We start from the raw sequence: 16,367 nt of genomic DNA, 5'->3' as shown, positions 1-16,367 counted from the left end.
AACTGAGAAGTTAAATGATAAGATTTTTACGACCAAGGCGCCAAGGTTCTCAGATATATCGATTCAATCAGACCTAAAGATTTTTAAATTGCCGGCAAACAAACAGTAGGTGATTTAAAGAAGTTTTTCCCTAGCCTGAACATTAATTTTCAAATTTTGGTTAACCCCTTTGAGTTATCTTGAAGAACTAAGGAAACCAGAAAGCAAAAGATGCTTCTTACAATGATTGGTGTTATGCAGAAATTTAAAGCCATACAAAGCTAGCTAAGATTGCGTAACGGAGAGATTAATGCTCTCTTGGCTCAACAGAATGAATGAATCATGATGCGGAAAAATTAACGCAACTTTGAACGATGTGTTTGATATAATTTTGGTGCATGAGAGAGATTATGCTTGATGTGATTGATCCACTTAACGTAAAAATCCAAAACGTTACAGAATGATGACTTGTTGGATGAGAAAAAAATGCGCCTTACCATGACTTGTTTTTATTCAAAGTTCTTAAAAGTTGAAACCGCAGACGCTTTCTGTGCCCATTCATAACATTATTATGATTCATCGCTTTAACTTGCGTTGATAAAATCATAAAATGGGTCTAAGAACGATGCCATGTCCAAATTAGTTCACCGATGACACTAAGCAGCTACTCGACAAGTAGTTACCTCAATGGAACATTCTCATCAGTGAGACAAATTGGACGAGTATATCTATTGGAAGTGAACACTAAAGCAGCCTTGTTTGATATGATTACGTAAATTAGTATTGACCGGGAAGAGCACCAAAGTCGAATAAACAAAGTTCTTCTTCGTAATGTGCTGTTATTGAGCCACTTTGTAGTTAAATTAAGAATTGTTTTAAAGAGTACATTAAGAAAGATAATTTTTGGTTTTCTGATGATACATTCGCGAATTCGACGTTTTTATATAAATATCAACGCTTTTAAACGTTTTACTCGCGTAAAACTTTTGTACTTTATATCGGCGTAAGCTTCACATCAATAAGTGTTTTCTAACTACAAAGGATATCAATAATTTAAGCCTTTAGTGCTTCAAATAGTATACCACACAGTTATATGTGCCGCTAACTCGTACAGGTGCAGTGTCAACTTCCAAGGTTAAGAAAACATAACCAAATGAGAACATAAGGGCGTAGCTTCTCAGTAGTTATCGGAGTTGTAGTAAATTTAAGAAGGAATACGGTACAAGTTGTAGCAGTAGGGCAGTGGTACATTAAGAGGTCTCTGTGACCAAAGACTGCAGGTACCCTTCAGTCAGCAAGTTTGCACGAGCCATCTTCCCTCAAATACCCCAAACACTATAATTGCCGAGTGCATATGGCTAAAACAAAAAGAGCAGTGTACCAGAACGTAACACAAAGCTTTAGCCATTGATTCTGCTTGTTAACATCCCTAATTACTTAGTCAGCTTTCCACAGTTATCGAACTCTTTACTTGAGCCGTCGAGGAGAGCTTATAAACTGTGCATAGCACTTAAGAAATTTTTCATCAACCAAAATCCTAATTCTCCTCTTCCAAAATGATTTTTGTAATATTCCAAGGATCCGCATAGTTAATACCGATTGTAACTTAAGAGGCTAGGATAGAGTATGAATACTGACACGTGCACTGAATTCAAATTACCTTTGTGATCAGAATTCTACTGGCACGTTTCCTAGCCAGCAGTTGTAACAAAAAAATACACCACGAAAGAGCGATTACATTAAAAACAACAAAAAAATTCACTTGGAAATAGGTGTTTCAGCAATCACTTCCTCATTTTAATACTAATCGAAACTCCAACCTGCAAAGTGTTCAAATGATGTATTTTTGTAAACTTGAAAAGCATTTTGAAACACGCATGTGCGTATCACTTCATTCAGTTTATATGCAAACACAGTTCCATGTCACACCTTAATCATTTGCCTCTTACAGACGTCAAAAACTTCACAAAGACAAACCAGCTTCTTGGTCCAATGATTAAACTAGAGTAAAAGTTCAAAGGAGTCATTTCACTGAACATAATATCACCAATATGTTACATTGGCTGAGTAATGAGCTGAGTTAATAATTAACCAAGAGGAGAATTACCACATTAACAGTATTACCTATCAAAGACATGCAATTGAGAACTATTGGCTTATTTTTTCAGTGAACAACGCATTGATTTTAGAAATATTTAAATCAGCAAAGTCACCAGAAAATAAGGAAAAGGATTCTCTCAAAAGAGAGAGAAAAATTAACATATTTTAACGAGATAAATTTTCGTGGAAATGTTCCTCTTGAGGTTACTAAAATAATTGGTTTTTACTCATTTAGAAATAAACATTCAGAATTTTATAATTTTAGCTATTGAATTCAAAATTTCATTCACAAAACTACTACAAAACGTTCCTTGTTTCCTGCAATGTTAACAATTCAATTTCTATTTTCGTAAAAATGTTGCATCAGTTTGATGTTTACAGTTACACGGAAAATTTTCTCTCAAACACTTGAGTTTGCAAAAGGAATGAGAGTATTTCGATTTTTATTTTAGGGCGTGATTAAGCGTCGCTCTGGGTGCGGTTCAATCGTGGATAGCATACTTATAAGCAAAAGATGTATCCGTTTATCCAGCGAAAATCATTTCAGAGCTGTAGTCATTATTAATGTATATGAAAAAGTCAATTTATGCGTGGTTTCATTTTATTTGTCTGCTCTAAAAGATACACAAACTTTCACAAGTATGTTCAAACTTATTAACACCTTGTTTCGGGAACAGACCCTTTTGGGGTTAAAAATAATTTTATAAAATTGTTTCTTCCCGTGAATTTTTTTCTGGGATAATTCATTCATAAGTATTAACATTCCACTAACCTATTTGCCTGCCGGTGAATCGGATCAACAACACTTGGAAAATATATAAACAACGTCCCTAATACAATAATGTGCGAACCAACGGCTGTACTAATTGAAACGTTTTGGAAATGCAGACTTGTTCTTGTAAAACGTATTAAATAAACTGATGATCTTGCCATAGTTCTTGTTTGGTGTATCAATAGTGTTCCTAAATTTCATTAATTCTATGCCATGCCACGATGGATTTTTCTTTCCGTCGAGTCATTTCATACCAATGCCGCAATTCTTCTTCGCTGCTGTAATTCTGCCCAAGACACACACGACCAAATCGATGTTTTTTCAGCGCCAGCGTGCGCGCCGTAATACTCGTAACAGTCAGTAAAACTGTCACTGAGTTGAGCTCATGCTCCGGAACATGGAATAAAAACATTTCATTATATTCGGGGTCTATCATATGCCGTCTTGGAGTAGTTTTACTCTTGCTAATTAACTCTCCAGTGCTTTTAACAACCCTCACTGCGACATATGTTTCTCGTGCTTTTGAGTCAGTCAACATTCCTAAATTTCTTGTCTTGATAACTTCCAGAAGAAGCTTTCCCGTAATGGGGCGGTATTCTAAGGACAGTAAAATCTCGGGCCGATCTTCTTCGGAAATGGCCAGCTCTCCTTCGTACATGATCGCGCCCGAAGCAGCTTCCGGAACATACGATCCGGGAGGCTGTAAATCAACACATGCGGGAATCATTTCAGAATCTAAGTCCACCGACCGAAGCCGCAGCGTTCCTTCGCCTAATAAATGCTTAGAGCCCATAGTGCCTTGTTCATACAAGCGAAATCTCAGCGACATATCCTTGATCTTGTCCTTGGGAAACAAATACATCGCCATGGGTTCATTAAAGTCTCTCGGTTTTGTTCGAAAACTTTGCCGTTTTCCCGGCAACAGCATGACGCTCACTTCTAACAAAGAAGTATCCCTTTGGTGATACGGTGGAAATTCTATTTTTGTAACAGTTACAGACAGCTTAGCCGTGTGCATGGTGAAGTCAAGTACGACATGAAGCCGACCAACTCCGCGTACTGTTTGATCCATATTCCAGTCAGACACAGAACTTGAGGTTGATATCCTCTTGGAGGGCGCACCGCCACCAAATGCTCGCGGAGTTTCGCTCCGACTTCTTGTCGGAAGTCCCCCGAACTCTCTTCGCGCTGCGCTTCCACGAACCGTCTCGTCGTCTGACACGATACTACTGGTTTCTAAGCTTTGCTTCGTGCGCGCGACCACGCTGGGTGCCGATCTGCCATTTGTTAGACTACTTAGGCCGAAACTTGGGGTACCAGCGAGGGTGTTTCTGCGTTTAATTGCCGTGTTAGGCACTTGTAAGGCCAAGGCGTTAGACGACGAGTCTTGTTTGGACTTACTAGGTAGCGGTAAGGAGCTATTTCGCGTGAGAAACGCTGTCGTGTTTTCCTCGTCGTCATCGTCTAGATACTCCGCATCACGCTCGTCGAAGTCCCCCTCTTCTTCTCCCTGTTTTGTGTCGCTGGATGCTTGCCTGAAATGCAGACAACAGCGAAACAATGGCAAAGGACATATGAAAAATTTAACACGAACTACATTCATATCCGAAGCCTCAATTACGACATATTAGCAAAACAGACCCCAGGAAGATGGCTTGGAACAAATAGAATCGTTGCTTCATCTTTGTCTACTAAACTCTTAATGCTCCAGTTCTGTTTATTTGCAGGCACGTTTCGCTTCCCTGATTGGTTCCCGACTCATTTAAGATGCTTTCATAAATGTACGAAATTAAAACATTTGCTCGGTCAATTATGTATGTTTTCCGTGTTCTGCATTCGTTCGTTAAATAATATTTCGATAAAGCTCGCCTTTGTCAGCCTGAATTTCAGTTGAATTTTCCCTCAGTGCCTAATAAAATTGGCGTTTCTTCTTTCTTTACTTGAAAATGCTCTATTCAAACATATTAACTTCTTTCTATTGTCAACTTTATCAAACCTGGTGGCTTCCTATTGACTAAAAAGCCAAAATATTCTTAAGCAATGAATTTGACTTTACAATTATTGCCAACAGCTGTCCTTGTGTTTTAAAATTATTCTGCGCTCTCGCGCGCTCTTTACAACCAAAACATGCCAAACACTCGACTTTTAGTCACGTTTCAATAATTTATTTTGGATTTTCTAGCCATCTAATTCCTGATTTTCTGCGTGCATCCACTTTGTTTAATCAAACCGAGGGCAGAAAATTCTTTGCGGCGGAATTCCTAACCCCACCCTATCATATTCGACAACCGACATAAAGAACGCAATTGAATATGAAAACAGGCTCACGGTTACAATGAAAATAATCTTACACCTTATGTAAGATTTCCTACCTATTTTCCTGTGCTGATTTGTCTGTGTTTTGAGTTTCACCCTCTGGGTTAATAATACTGCGAAAAAAACCACCAATTTTTGCCGTGAAATCCATCCGCTACGCGAGTGAGGAACGCTAACAGACAAGCGGTTGTCCGTAATGCATTAGACGTCCATCTGGTGTTGAGAATATTGAAAATGAAGACTTTTTCTCAAACTTCTGGAAATATTAGAGAGAACATCAATTAGCACACGCTCTTTTCACTTTTCGGGAACATAAACAAGATTCGATTGGTCGAATAGGGACTCGAAAGAAATTAACACAATTGCAATTCGTCGAAAGGGAAAATACTAACAGTGCTCGCAAACTCGCTAAAAACACAAAATGTTTTTGAAGTATACATGAGAAGTTGTCTTTTTCCCCCCCAAAATACTTTGATTGCACTCACCGTTTGCCTCGATGGATCTCCTTGACCAAATCCTTCAACTGATGCCGTCAGCCAATCCGTTTTTCATTATCGGTCACTTGCTACACAAGACGCCGAAAATTACTCTCGGGCTCTAGGAATTGTTACAGTGCCCACACAGAAAATTTCATTTTCTTCGCATACGATCTCTCGTGAACGTAATTGAATTATTTAAATGCAAAATCTAGATGGAGTCAAAATTATGCAGCTCTGACCTAAAATGACCAAATAATACCTTGAAACCGTGCCTGGATCGTTTGGGAATCGCTGTTTGGTAAATTCCTTGCTAGCTCTGTGTGAATTCTAGGCATCAAAGTTCTTATCGCTGGCAACAAATTACGAAGACCCAAAATACTGGCCAACAAGCTTCGAGAAAATCAATTAATTATATACTGTTTTTAAATGCACCTGCTTCCAAATGTGTATATTTACATAAAATATTTTGCCCATAAACTCTTCACGTCGTATTTTTTATGACACAAGATTTCCTTTTGTTAGGAATAGATGTTTCATTTTGTGCCTTGCCGAGCCATAAGCCACATCACGGCAAAATTGAAACAGTTATAAATTGCGCAATCCGACTTACCATAAAATGATTTCAACGCGTTCCATTCTAAACAGCCGGGCTTATTTTTTTGCGGGCGATTCTTGAGCCTTTTATAATCACAGTTAGCAAATAAAAGCTTAAAAAGTCACAACTTGAAATGAGAATTGCTATTCCTAATTTTTGGTGTTGCGGTTTTTTTTTCCAAACCCATAAGTTTTCTACTTTAGAGATTAGGACCACTCGCCTTTCATCGCGATGCGACAGAGACTATATTTCCCTCAACAAAGGCGATTGTTTGGGCTTTTTTACTTACATAGACTGAGTGGCGTTTATTTCAAATGCAATACCGTGAACGCGACCATCTGGCGATGAAGTAAATAATTCCAAAATTGATTAACCCACCGGGGCCGCGTTCACAAACCAACATGACAAAAAAACATGCAAATGTCCAAAGTTTCCAGCCAGGTAAATGTTTAAGAAATAATGTTTTCCCATTTCAACCTGAGCCACGCACTTTGTGGCAGCGGTTTAAGTAATGTGGCATTAAGAGCATCATTTGAGTCGTGTGGTTCAAAATGATGATTCAAGGAGGGTTTAAAACTTCGGAATCGCATTTGATCCAAGTAAACATCATCTAAGACCTGTTGTATTTGTTTTGTTTAGTTTTCCGTTACAAAAATCATCATGAAATTTTCTCTAGATTGCAAACTATCATTTTTATTGTAGCAGTTCCTGCATATTAATTTTTTATCCGAAAAATTTTAGCTGTGCTTGTGGTTTTCCAAATGTAATTATTACAATTCAAAATAAAATTAATATTGAATTTATTGTTAAATGTGAAAAATGTTAATTTTTTTGTCTTGTATTATTAACTCTGAGGAGGAATTTTATTAATAAATTTAATATCTAACTTTGCAAATTTAGTCACATTTGATGACAAATGTTGTTTTCCTCAGTCTAATTACCTCCCATGGTAATAAACTCTCATCTGAATAAGCCTCCTGACCGTTTCACTTCCAAGATCTCATTAGTAATTCTCCTTACTGTCTGCCATACAATTCTTATGATGTTGGTTCAGAGATTTTGGAATAGGATCAATCTAATAATCTCTTTTTTCATTACTTGTCTGCTTGATATTGTATTGATGTTGTAAGGAGAAATTATGTATTGGTCACTCATGGGAGTTAAAGGGTTGACCACCCAGAGGAAAAGCTTCATTAAAAATCACAACAATCTGATTATAATCATTCAAAAATCTTTTGCCATGGTGTTACTTCAGAATGAAGGGTGCACATGCACACACTGGAGCCAGTTATTTACACAAGGTCTAACCCAAACAGTGGTTTTATGCAAGCAGTGAGCCTCATGGATTCTCTATAAGAGGGTTGATTCAATTAAATGTCCTTCCAATATTAGCTTTCAGCCCTCTTGACACTGCTCACAAAAATAAATGTTCAGACAAAAGGTTCAGCTAAATCAATGATTGCTTGGAAGGAAGTTCTGTTAAATAACAGCTAAACTTTGCTCAAACAACCAGTCCTGGTAGAAGTTCCACATGGCATTGCAATTGTGTTGTGGTAGAATCAGTGTTAAAAGAAAATCAGGCTAAATTGGCAATGAAAAGGTCTTGGAACCATGGAAGCTGTACAAACTATGTAACTATATTATATCTTACTTTAATTTCCTTTAATTTTTTTGCATACAGATGCTTATAGTATGCAAATTGTCAAGAAGCTGATGGACCAACAACTAATAATTTTAACTAAAAGTCTATAACAGAGAGCATCAAAAGGATCAGGCTTGCATGAAGTACTACCCAAACCTGTGCTAAGGCATGTTCGAGAAAGCTCAGTTATTAAAGCTTTCACTCCCAAGATCTCAATAGTGCCTCTCTGTACTGTCTGCCATACAGCTTTCCAAATGATGGCTCAGAGAATTTGATAATGGATCAACTATAATCCTCTAGTTGACATTTTTCTTCATTCTGAACTCTTTTCTGCTTGCTATTTTATTGGTATTGTAAGGAGAAATTCCGTCTTGGTCACTCATTGGAATTGAAGGGTTAAGTTGAATGGAAAGGCAGCTATAGTATATCAACCATGCACTTAAGTGAACTTCTGGTACAGGATGATGATGTTTTAAGTCTGTATAAATGACTTCAATGCATACTATAAACTCCCAAAGCTATGCAATTTAGAGCTCACTACTGAGCTCTTCATTACAACTTGCAAAAGGCAGCTTTGCGAGGAAATTCTTACTCCTCTAAGGACAAGCTTAATGGACAGGAATCAAAACATGCAAGTGACGAGAATGTCAGTGCAAAAAATATACTTAAGTAAGCTTAAATCACAGACAAATAAAAGATTACTGAGCGCGATAAGTAATCCCGCTTCTCTCCGAATGAAACAAAGGGTAAGATTTGCACACAGCCCGATACTACTGTAACACTAAGCCGTAGTCTAAAAGGCAATCAATTGTTTTTACAATAGTTTTCTTTGTCCAAGAACTGTATGCATAATGAATTATGGGGCTGTGTGGAAATCTTATCGTAACATAAATCTCAATCGGCGCGAAACTAATTATCAGGCAGAGAAATGATAGTGATGTAAAGTAACTAGCTTAATCGTATTTCAAACTGTAATTTTTAGACCAGAAACAATGAGAACAGATAAGTACATTAAAAGTGTACCTGGCACCAAATAACAAGATCGGGTTATAACAAACCTCATGAGCTTGCTCTATTCCTTTGAATGGTCAGCATAAAAGCTGAAGAAGCTGCCACTAAGCGATGAACATAGCCAAAGACACGGCATCATCGTCAGAATTTAGGACAAAGGTCTCTGACCAACTGAATGAACAACTCTTCAGGAATGTTTGGAATGGCTCACGTTCAACCATTTTGTCCGTAGGCTTTTCCGGGCAGGCAAATACGATAACACGAGGTAACAAAGGACGTGCCGAGGATGAATACCATAGTAGAGGTCAAAATAATTCAAAGCTTAAAAAATTTAAAAATTGACGAGTGGGTCATGACCTCCACTAGTGGAGGATAGACACATGGACTACCATCGACACAGCGGTCTGTTAGATGTTGTACATGCGCGAGGGGTTCACTTTTGGCAGGCCGCGCGATGCCGTGCGCCAATTTCCCGCGCAAAATTGCAGAATATGACAGTCAGATAGAAATAGGCACTGTCAAGCAAAATACGCAAAATAATTTAAAGTATTAAAGAAATTTGTTAAAGGAAACACAATGAGGGAAAAGTAAAACTTGACACCAACCCTATCAAATCAAGGATATACTGTCGATTTACCACTTTCTTTGGAGCATTAGTGTCAAAAGTTGTACGGCTCTAAAACACCGTGACTTACAAGCTTTCGTGGTTGTTTTATAACTCCCGTAGCACAGCTTGAAAGCGCACCGCCTAGCAAATCAACGTTCTCACATGCGGAGACTTAGCTGCTGTGAACTCAGTCCATAGATCTCACGGTCAGTGGAGATACATGTCGATAACTACCCCACCCTCTCCCCCCCTGGCGACATGCAGTGATCAGTCAAGGTAGCCCGATAAAGCTCTACTTTCAATTTATGTGAAGCTTCAATTTTCTAACATGAATTTAGTGGTAACAGAACAGTTATGATTCGTTATGATTCCAACAACTACGTCCGCTAATTTATAAATTGTAAAAATTAATTCAGACATGTAAAGAAAAAGGTGCAAACAATTTTTAATGAAACATTCCATAAAATGGTACCCTGTTTCAGTGCTATGCACAAGCATGTGCTATGTACTGGTCTCACCAGTATTTCTAGATACAAAGTTCTGTATCGCGTGAAACTCACGGGTGAGTGAAAATATCCCTACGTGCGCATCTCTTTTGTCCAATTTTGTCCTTAAGGAAAGACGGGGCAAACGTTTAACTAAAACCCCACCGGTTATTATCAGCAACTGAAACATTTTTTTCTGTTGCCACACAGAAGCCTATGAAAGATAATTTGCTTTGCCACCTCATTAACAAAACGTTAACTGAAGGTCTAAAATCGACAGATCGAAAAGTGAAAAAAATTTGAAATACCAGCAAGCAAGTCTGTTTTATCGATCGACTATACAACCAAGGGTTTGTACCATGGTGCACTTCTTACTGTCAATGTTTTATCGAGGCTTTGCTACATATCTGCTGTCAGCTGGTGTAAAATTTTCACTGAAAAGTCATCATTTTAGAAAAACAAGTGTCTTCATAGCCATAGAGTACAAACATCTTATAAAATATTTTTCCATGAAAGAGTAGTATTGCATCGAGAGTAAAAATTCCACCCAAAAGCTTAGTTCTGAAACGCAACATTGAGAGTACACACTTGGTTACCCCTTAATTAGCCACTATATTTCAACAAATAGCATTAAAAACTGTAAGAATCTTATTAAACACGGTAGCCGCTGATTCAATGAAACTTTTCCCAAAAATTTTGAGACAAACAAATTGATTAACTATTGTCCGCGCTTTGACGCGAAGAGTTGGTGGCCACCAATGAAAAAGCATGGATGCTTTTTTCACTCAGTCTAGTAATTAAGTTTAAAGAGGAAAAGAGAAAAAAAAATCATTTTTTAGCATGGCTTTGTTTCCAAGCCTTCTTTTAGTCGTTGCGACTAAATTCATGTATAAACACAAGCGCAGTTTACCTAATATAAAAATAATCAATGTCATGATAGATGTTCCATGCACAGATAAAAATATCATCAATGCTTTACCTAGTATCTGCAATATATTTATTGTCATGCTAGATATAAAAAATGAACCATTAGAGTTAAATCATACTGCGAAACCTCTGTATTTCTCGTTCTTCCCTCTAAATGGATGCATTCAGAGCACTCTTTGCATACTAAAAAGAAAAGAGACAATTGGAAAAAATCAGCTTAAAATATATTTCATGGTAATGGGATTTGGCAAGAGAACAAAAATAATTGTTTATCGTCAATATAATTCCTCTCTTGATTAGAACCAAAGAGAACGACGATTTTCTCAGTTCCTTGGTTTCAAGAGGCTTTTAATCTGACCTCATCCAAGACAACATTCGCTAAATGATTGAAAGGGGTACGTTTGTAAAAAAACTGTGGTGCTGCGTTGGTGAGACTATTACAAGATAATTTGATCTTATCAACTGAGTTAATATTGTAAATTGGCTACCGTTTAGCGTTTCCAGAGCTGTCGTTTCGAGCGTTAGCTCCTCGTCAAAGCGAATGACGAAGGGCGAACGACCAAACCGGTGGCAAATTTACATCATCAACCCAGTAGATAATTAACAACTATTTATGGAGGTGGAGGCTAGTGGTGGAGATTTATCTCGCCGTTTCGCGGTTCTGTGACTATCGATGAATAACGAAGAATATTCGGAGTTTGAGTAGCCAATCAAGGTGCTCCTTCAACTCAATCCACGAATTTTGTATATATTAAAACCAAATTACCGGCAACCGTATATGATGGTCTTTTGCTTCTTCAGCATCTTACAGTTACAAACTTAGCTATGTTACCCCTTCTTATTCATTAATTATTTACTTATCTATTTATTTATTTATTTATTTATTTATTTATTCATTTGTGGCGTTTGGTAATGTGGAGGGGATTCTTCTGAGTGCTCTGACTTGTAAACACTCGTCATCACCACACCGTGTTCTCGGATCCTTTTGAAACCAAATTTACTTAGATGACTGGGCAGAAATCAAGCGTGTCTACCTCTGCACTCGAACTCTTTCGCTTGGCCGCACCTGTTGTATATTTGATTAATTAGACTGATTGCTTACGTGTCATTTCTTTATCTTTTGATTGGTCAGAGGTCGTGGGCATAAGCTTTCTTTGCCTTGGGACACGTCTTAACAACACACTTATAACGCTTGAATAGTGCAAATTCCATTCATGCAAATTTGAGGAAATTATTGTTCACCACTCGCTCATTTTCTTGGATGTTTTTGAAGTCTTGGCAGAAGTCGTGCCAAAGGTTTGTAGGAAAAAAAATCGAATTTGAATCTGGCTGCAGTAAAAATTGCCGTTGAAATTTATGAAAATTTGGTGGATTTCGCGAGTTTGTGCTATTCCAGCTCAATTTCTGCCAGCTTTCTGTTTTTATAAATGTCTTCCCGTTATGTACAGAGGGGCTATATTCGGTCTTCGATTGATTCCTCCCACTCTTCAGTTAACTGTTAATTCTTTCAAGCGCTTGTTGGACACGTTTTGGCAAGCCAACGACTTAATGTGACGCTTAGTGAAATAAAGCTTTTCTAGGCTCTGTAATCACTTCAATTATGGCAAACTGATCAATTTTCGTAAGCTATAGTAACGTACATTTCTTAAGTGGCAAGTTTTCGAAAGAGACAAATTTGAAATTTGTTGAATATAAGAATTTTCAAGGGGCTAGCACTAACTGCAAAATGCCCAGTGAGCATTTTACTTCGTTTTAACCAGATTGTATGGTGTAATTCTTAAGAGTAAAATAAAACGACAAAACCGTACCTTATTTAAAGAGTGGGTGCCATTGCGTGACAACGCGCTCAGATCCCGTCACGACTTGATTCCAATGATTTTGCTGCTCATGACTACTGGACTGTTTTCCAAAGCAAACTTCTCCAATATTCTCTCTCTTTCCTCGCCTCTCTGTCATACGGAACAGCGTGAAAACGACGGCGATGCTGGACAGCTTGTCGTACGTCACGCGAAACATAAACATCTCGTTGAATTCTGCATCGATAACGTGTTTCTTTAGCGAGGTTCGACATACGCGTAACACTTGGTTGTTATCTCCAATAAGCTTCATTTCAACCGCGAGGTCTTGCGGTTTGGAGTTGTTGAGGAGACCCAGATGGCGGGTTTTTATAACTTCAGCAATCAGCTTTCTTGTCAAGGAACGATATTCCAGAGAGAGTAAAATTTCAGGTTTGGAATCTTCTGACGATGTCTGCCCGTTAGCGCCCGTGACAGACTCTATGTAGCGAGAGTCAATGGCGTAGGTCTCGGGAATATTCAGATCCAAGGCGATTTTAACCGCCTGTGGAGTGAGATTTATTTCTCCAAGGCTCACAACTCCCTGGCCAATCAGATGTTTGGACATGGCGCGGTGGTTGTACAAACGAAACCTGAGGGACATTGTTTTGATTTTCTCTTTCGGCGTCAGAGTCATTGTAAACGGATCCTTGAACTTCTTTGGACGCGCACGGAAGCTATGCTGATGAATGGGTAATAGAGTGCAACTCACCTCTAGATCATCCATCTTCCACTTCTGGAACGGAGGGAATTCTACTCCCAGTAGAGTCAGGGTCAGTTTGGATGGTGCAGGATCATACACGAACTGCAGATTTAGTCGTCCGCCTGTCCCGATTTCCCTGGTAATTTTCGAAGGAGTGCCATTCTCTTGCATAACTTGAATACTCGCGGGCGCGTTTAAGGTGGAATCCTCCTCGCTTCCCACAGTAGACGGCGCTGTTGATGCAGTATTCGCTTCTTCATAGCTGGGTCTGTAATCGTCGCTTGGTGAAACCGCAGGCGCCGACTCCGGCGGAGTTGCCACGTATTCAAGTTCCAAGTCACTAGTTTTGTCAACAACTTTTCCCTTGTCTTCCAAAGCTTCTTTCCCTTTTTCCATTGGGGCGTCTGGCTGGTCTTTTGCCACAGATTTTTTCTGCACTTTTGGTCTGTTCGTCTCTCCACTAAGGCAGCACCGCCACAACGAGAATATAGAAACAGATTTTTTCGTTTCTTTCACTTCTTTCTTAGACATGATGAAACTTTCTGTCACTGAAGTGAAAAGCTTACTTGCTCTTAAGGAATTTCACTTTAAACAAGCCTTTTCAACTTAACTTTGAAAACGTGAACCTCTTCGCCTAAAGTTTGCGATCGGAATTTTTTAAAACAAAACCACAGACGATGGTGTTTATGTCGAGGATCGTTTGCAAATAAACACACGGCGAGCGCACGTAGGAAGAACGACAAAATTCTATCGTCATCTAAACCTCAGTCATAAATTTGACTTGTTAATAAGTTTAACAATCTTTGGCGCTCTTTTTGTTGGCAAGTTATCGCTTTGTCTATTGTTTCGGCACCAATAAAATTCGACTAAGGACACCCCAAAGCATTTACTCAGTGGTCGTTTGCCTCACATGAATGACTCTTTTCTTTAGATCAGCATTTACTCAGAAATCGTTTGCCTCACGTGAATGACTCCATTCTTTAGATCTATTTGTCATTCAAGCGTTTGCTCAACGGTAGGAATCCGTTTCAAAAACGGTTAAATTCTCGTTTAAAAAAAATCAAACCCTTGTTTGAATTTCAAAAGAGTAATACATCCCCTCAAGTTTGTCGATCAAAAGTTTGCTTGAAATCAGAAATGCATTAAAAAAAAGACTACAACCCTATTTCAACAGAAGTTATGATACTGTGCTTGCAATTTTAAGATTCAAAAGAATTCATTATTTGTCGGGCGTAAAAATAGCTGTATACAATAGCGAAGATGCGATAAATTGCTCCAAAATACCACATCTCAAACAATCTTATGCGACAGCCTCGGGGGCAGGAAATGGGAATATGCTTACTTCAGATTCATTTGTTTGTTATGTCAACCTTTTTAAAATGACTAGCCGCTCAAGGATTGATCAAAATGTGTAGTTGAAAAGATTGTTCGAAAATAACTGCTCTGTTATAGTAGTTTAACCGATTAAACTTTCAAATTTTGGTCTATTGTTACCTTGGCACAGCAAATTGCAACTACTGTTATATTAAAGTTAACTCTCTTTTAATTACAATTAAGTCAAAAACGCACGCTGTTACACAATTTCGTAGGAAGCCACTTCAGCGTTCACTTAGCGTCAATAAACTGTAAACGCACGAATCAGCTGAATTAATTTTTTTTTTGTCCTGCAACGCCAAAGCAATGAAACAAGCCCTGCTAAAAAAAAGATTCGCCATCAATGAAATCTAAATGCTTTTAGGCAATGTTAACCCTTTTTAAATGTTTTCGGTGTCAAGTCAATTACCAAAATTAATGACAAATTCCGCCTGTCTCAGTAAATCAGCATTTAATAAGTTCCATTGGTTTGCACTCTGTTATAGAGTCTTACAAGTACTAAAAAAATATTTCACGGCGAGTTTTGAATTAACACAATTTTGTTGAAATTAGGGAAGCCTTGAGATAAAATCGGGCTCAAACCTGACTCAAATTAAATCTAATAATTCCTCAAACAAGGTATCCGTGAGCGGAGGCGGGCATGATAAGTCAAAGGCATTTTTTGCATTTTGTGTAAGCTTAAAGGATTTGAACCACGTCTTGGCGGTTTCACCACCCGATTCTATTTTTATTGAGCTTACAAAACTCCCACAGCTACGCACACTATAAAGCATAATAATGTAAGAGGTTTAACCTAGTGTCAAACCATACAATTTCGTAATCATTGTATCATTCAAAAGTTAAAAAAACTGAAATATTACGAGCGCTCTGATTGGTCAAAAATCTTTCGTTTATTGTACCTGTAAACCAGTAGAAAGTTTATAAGTTTACTTTATTTTAAAAGTGTTATTTTGATACTTTGTGGATCGCTTGCCCCGAGCTCTTGATTTACAAACGTTTCGCGTGTTCTTTCAACATTCTGCATGGGTTATAACACCGATAAAACAATAGAAAATGCGGTTTATTGCGTAAGAATCAAATAAATAGACACTTTAGTTGTTTCCTTCCCGGAGGCTCTTAGAAAGGATGACGTCAAGTTCGTGTCAGAAAAATTACTTCCCTCCGCCAACGAGCTAGCTCCAGGCTACATTCTACTGGGTCAATGTCAACATTAGAGAGTTCGGGCAAAATTTTGGTCATGAAAAAAGCAGAGGGTGAATAAGGGAGTGAGGGATTTGGGCGGGTTGCGTACCGACGTGTTCATTCTACATTTGTTGGAAAAAACGTCTCAAGTGGGGAAAAATTGGAGGGAGTGTGTTGAATAAGAACGCAGCAAAATCATCCAATCTAGAACGCTCGATTAGCAATTAGCAAAACATTACTGATTCTCTTTCATAATTTACGTTCAGTTTATGACAAAAAATATTTTGTAAGGTGTGAAACTTCTTCATTACGACCACCACTGGTCAACTGAAGTCGTCTTCAGTCTTACAAGAATTCTTG

At 38.2% G+C, this 16,367-nt stretch overlaps 2 protein-coding genes across 5 annotated transcripts; both read right to left on the bottom strand.

Moving 5' to 3' along the window:
• Positions 1-2,662: 2,662 nt before the first annotated feature.
• On the bottom strand, positions 2,663-6,537 carry LOC113672191 (synaptotagmin-14). Of its 4 annotated transcripts, none has more exons than XM_089180952.1 (4): positions 6,257-6,537; positions 5,653-5,732; positions 5,224-5,423; positions 2,663-4,386 (listed from the first exon to the last, which is right to left on the bottom strand). In XM_089180952.1, exons 3-4 carry the CDS (start codon positions 5,316-5,318, stop codon positions 3,042-3,044), a joined length of 1,440 nt encoding a protein of 479 aa, XP_089037078.1. In that variant the 5' UTR covers positions 5,319-5,423; positions 5,653-5,732; positions 6,257-6,537; the 3' UTR covers positions 2,663-3,041. The 4 variants fall into 4 exon arrangements, with proteins under 4 accessions (XP_089037078.1, XP_089037076.1, XP_089037077.1 ...); XM_089180950.1 differs by having other exon boundaries at positions 5,653-5,764; positions 6,257-6,326; XM_089180951.1 differs by lacking the exon at positions 6,257-6,537 and adding an exon at positions 5,906-6,059.
• A 3,385-nt stretch (positions 6,538-9,922) lies between these two features.
• LOC149041338 (synaptotagmin-14-like) lies at positions 9,923-14,988 on the bottom strand. The gene is made up of 2 exons (XM_089180953.1): positions 12,722-14,988; positions 9,923-11,096 (listed from the first exon to the last, which is right to left on the bottom strand). The coding sequence occupies exon 1, from the start codon at positions 13,980-13,982 to the stop codon at positions 12,723-12,725; it is 1,260 nt and encodes a 419-aa protein (XP_089037079.1). The 5' UTR covers positions 13,983-14,988; the 3' UTR covers positions 9,923-11,096; position 12,722.
• Between the last annotated feature and the right edge of the window lie 1,379 nt (positions 14,989-16,367).

Source organism: Pocillopora damicornis, chromosome 8, assembly GCF_964200805.1.
Source record: "Pocillopora damicornis chromosome 8, jaPocDami1.2, whole genome shotgun sequence".
Classification (NCBI taxonomy): Eukaryota; Metazoa; Cnidaria; class Anthozoa; order Scleractinia; family Pocilloporidae; genus Pocillopora; species Pocillopora damicornis.
The sequence above is the reverse complement of the archived record's forward strand: the minus strand, read 5'-3'. Positions and strand labels throughout refer to the sequence as shown.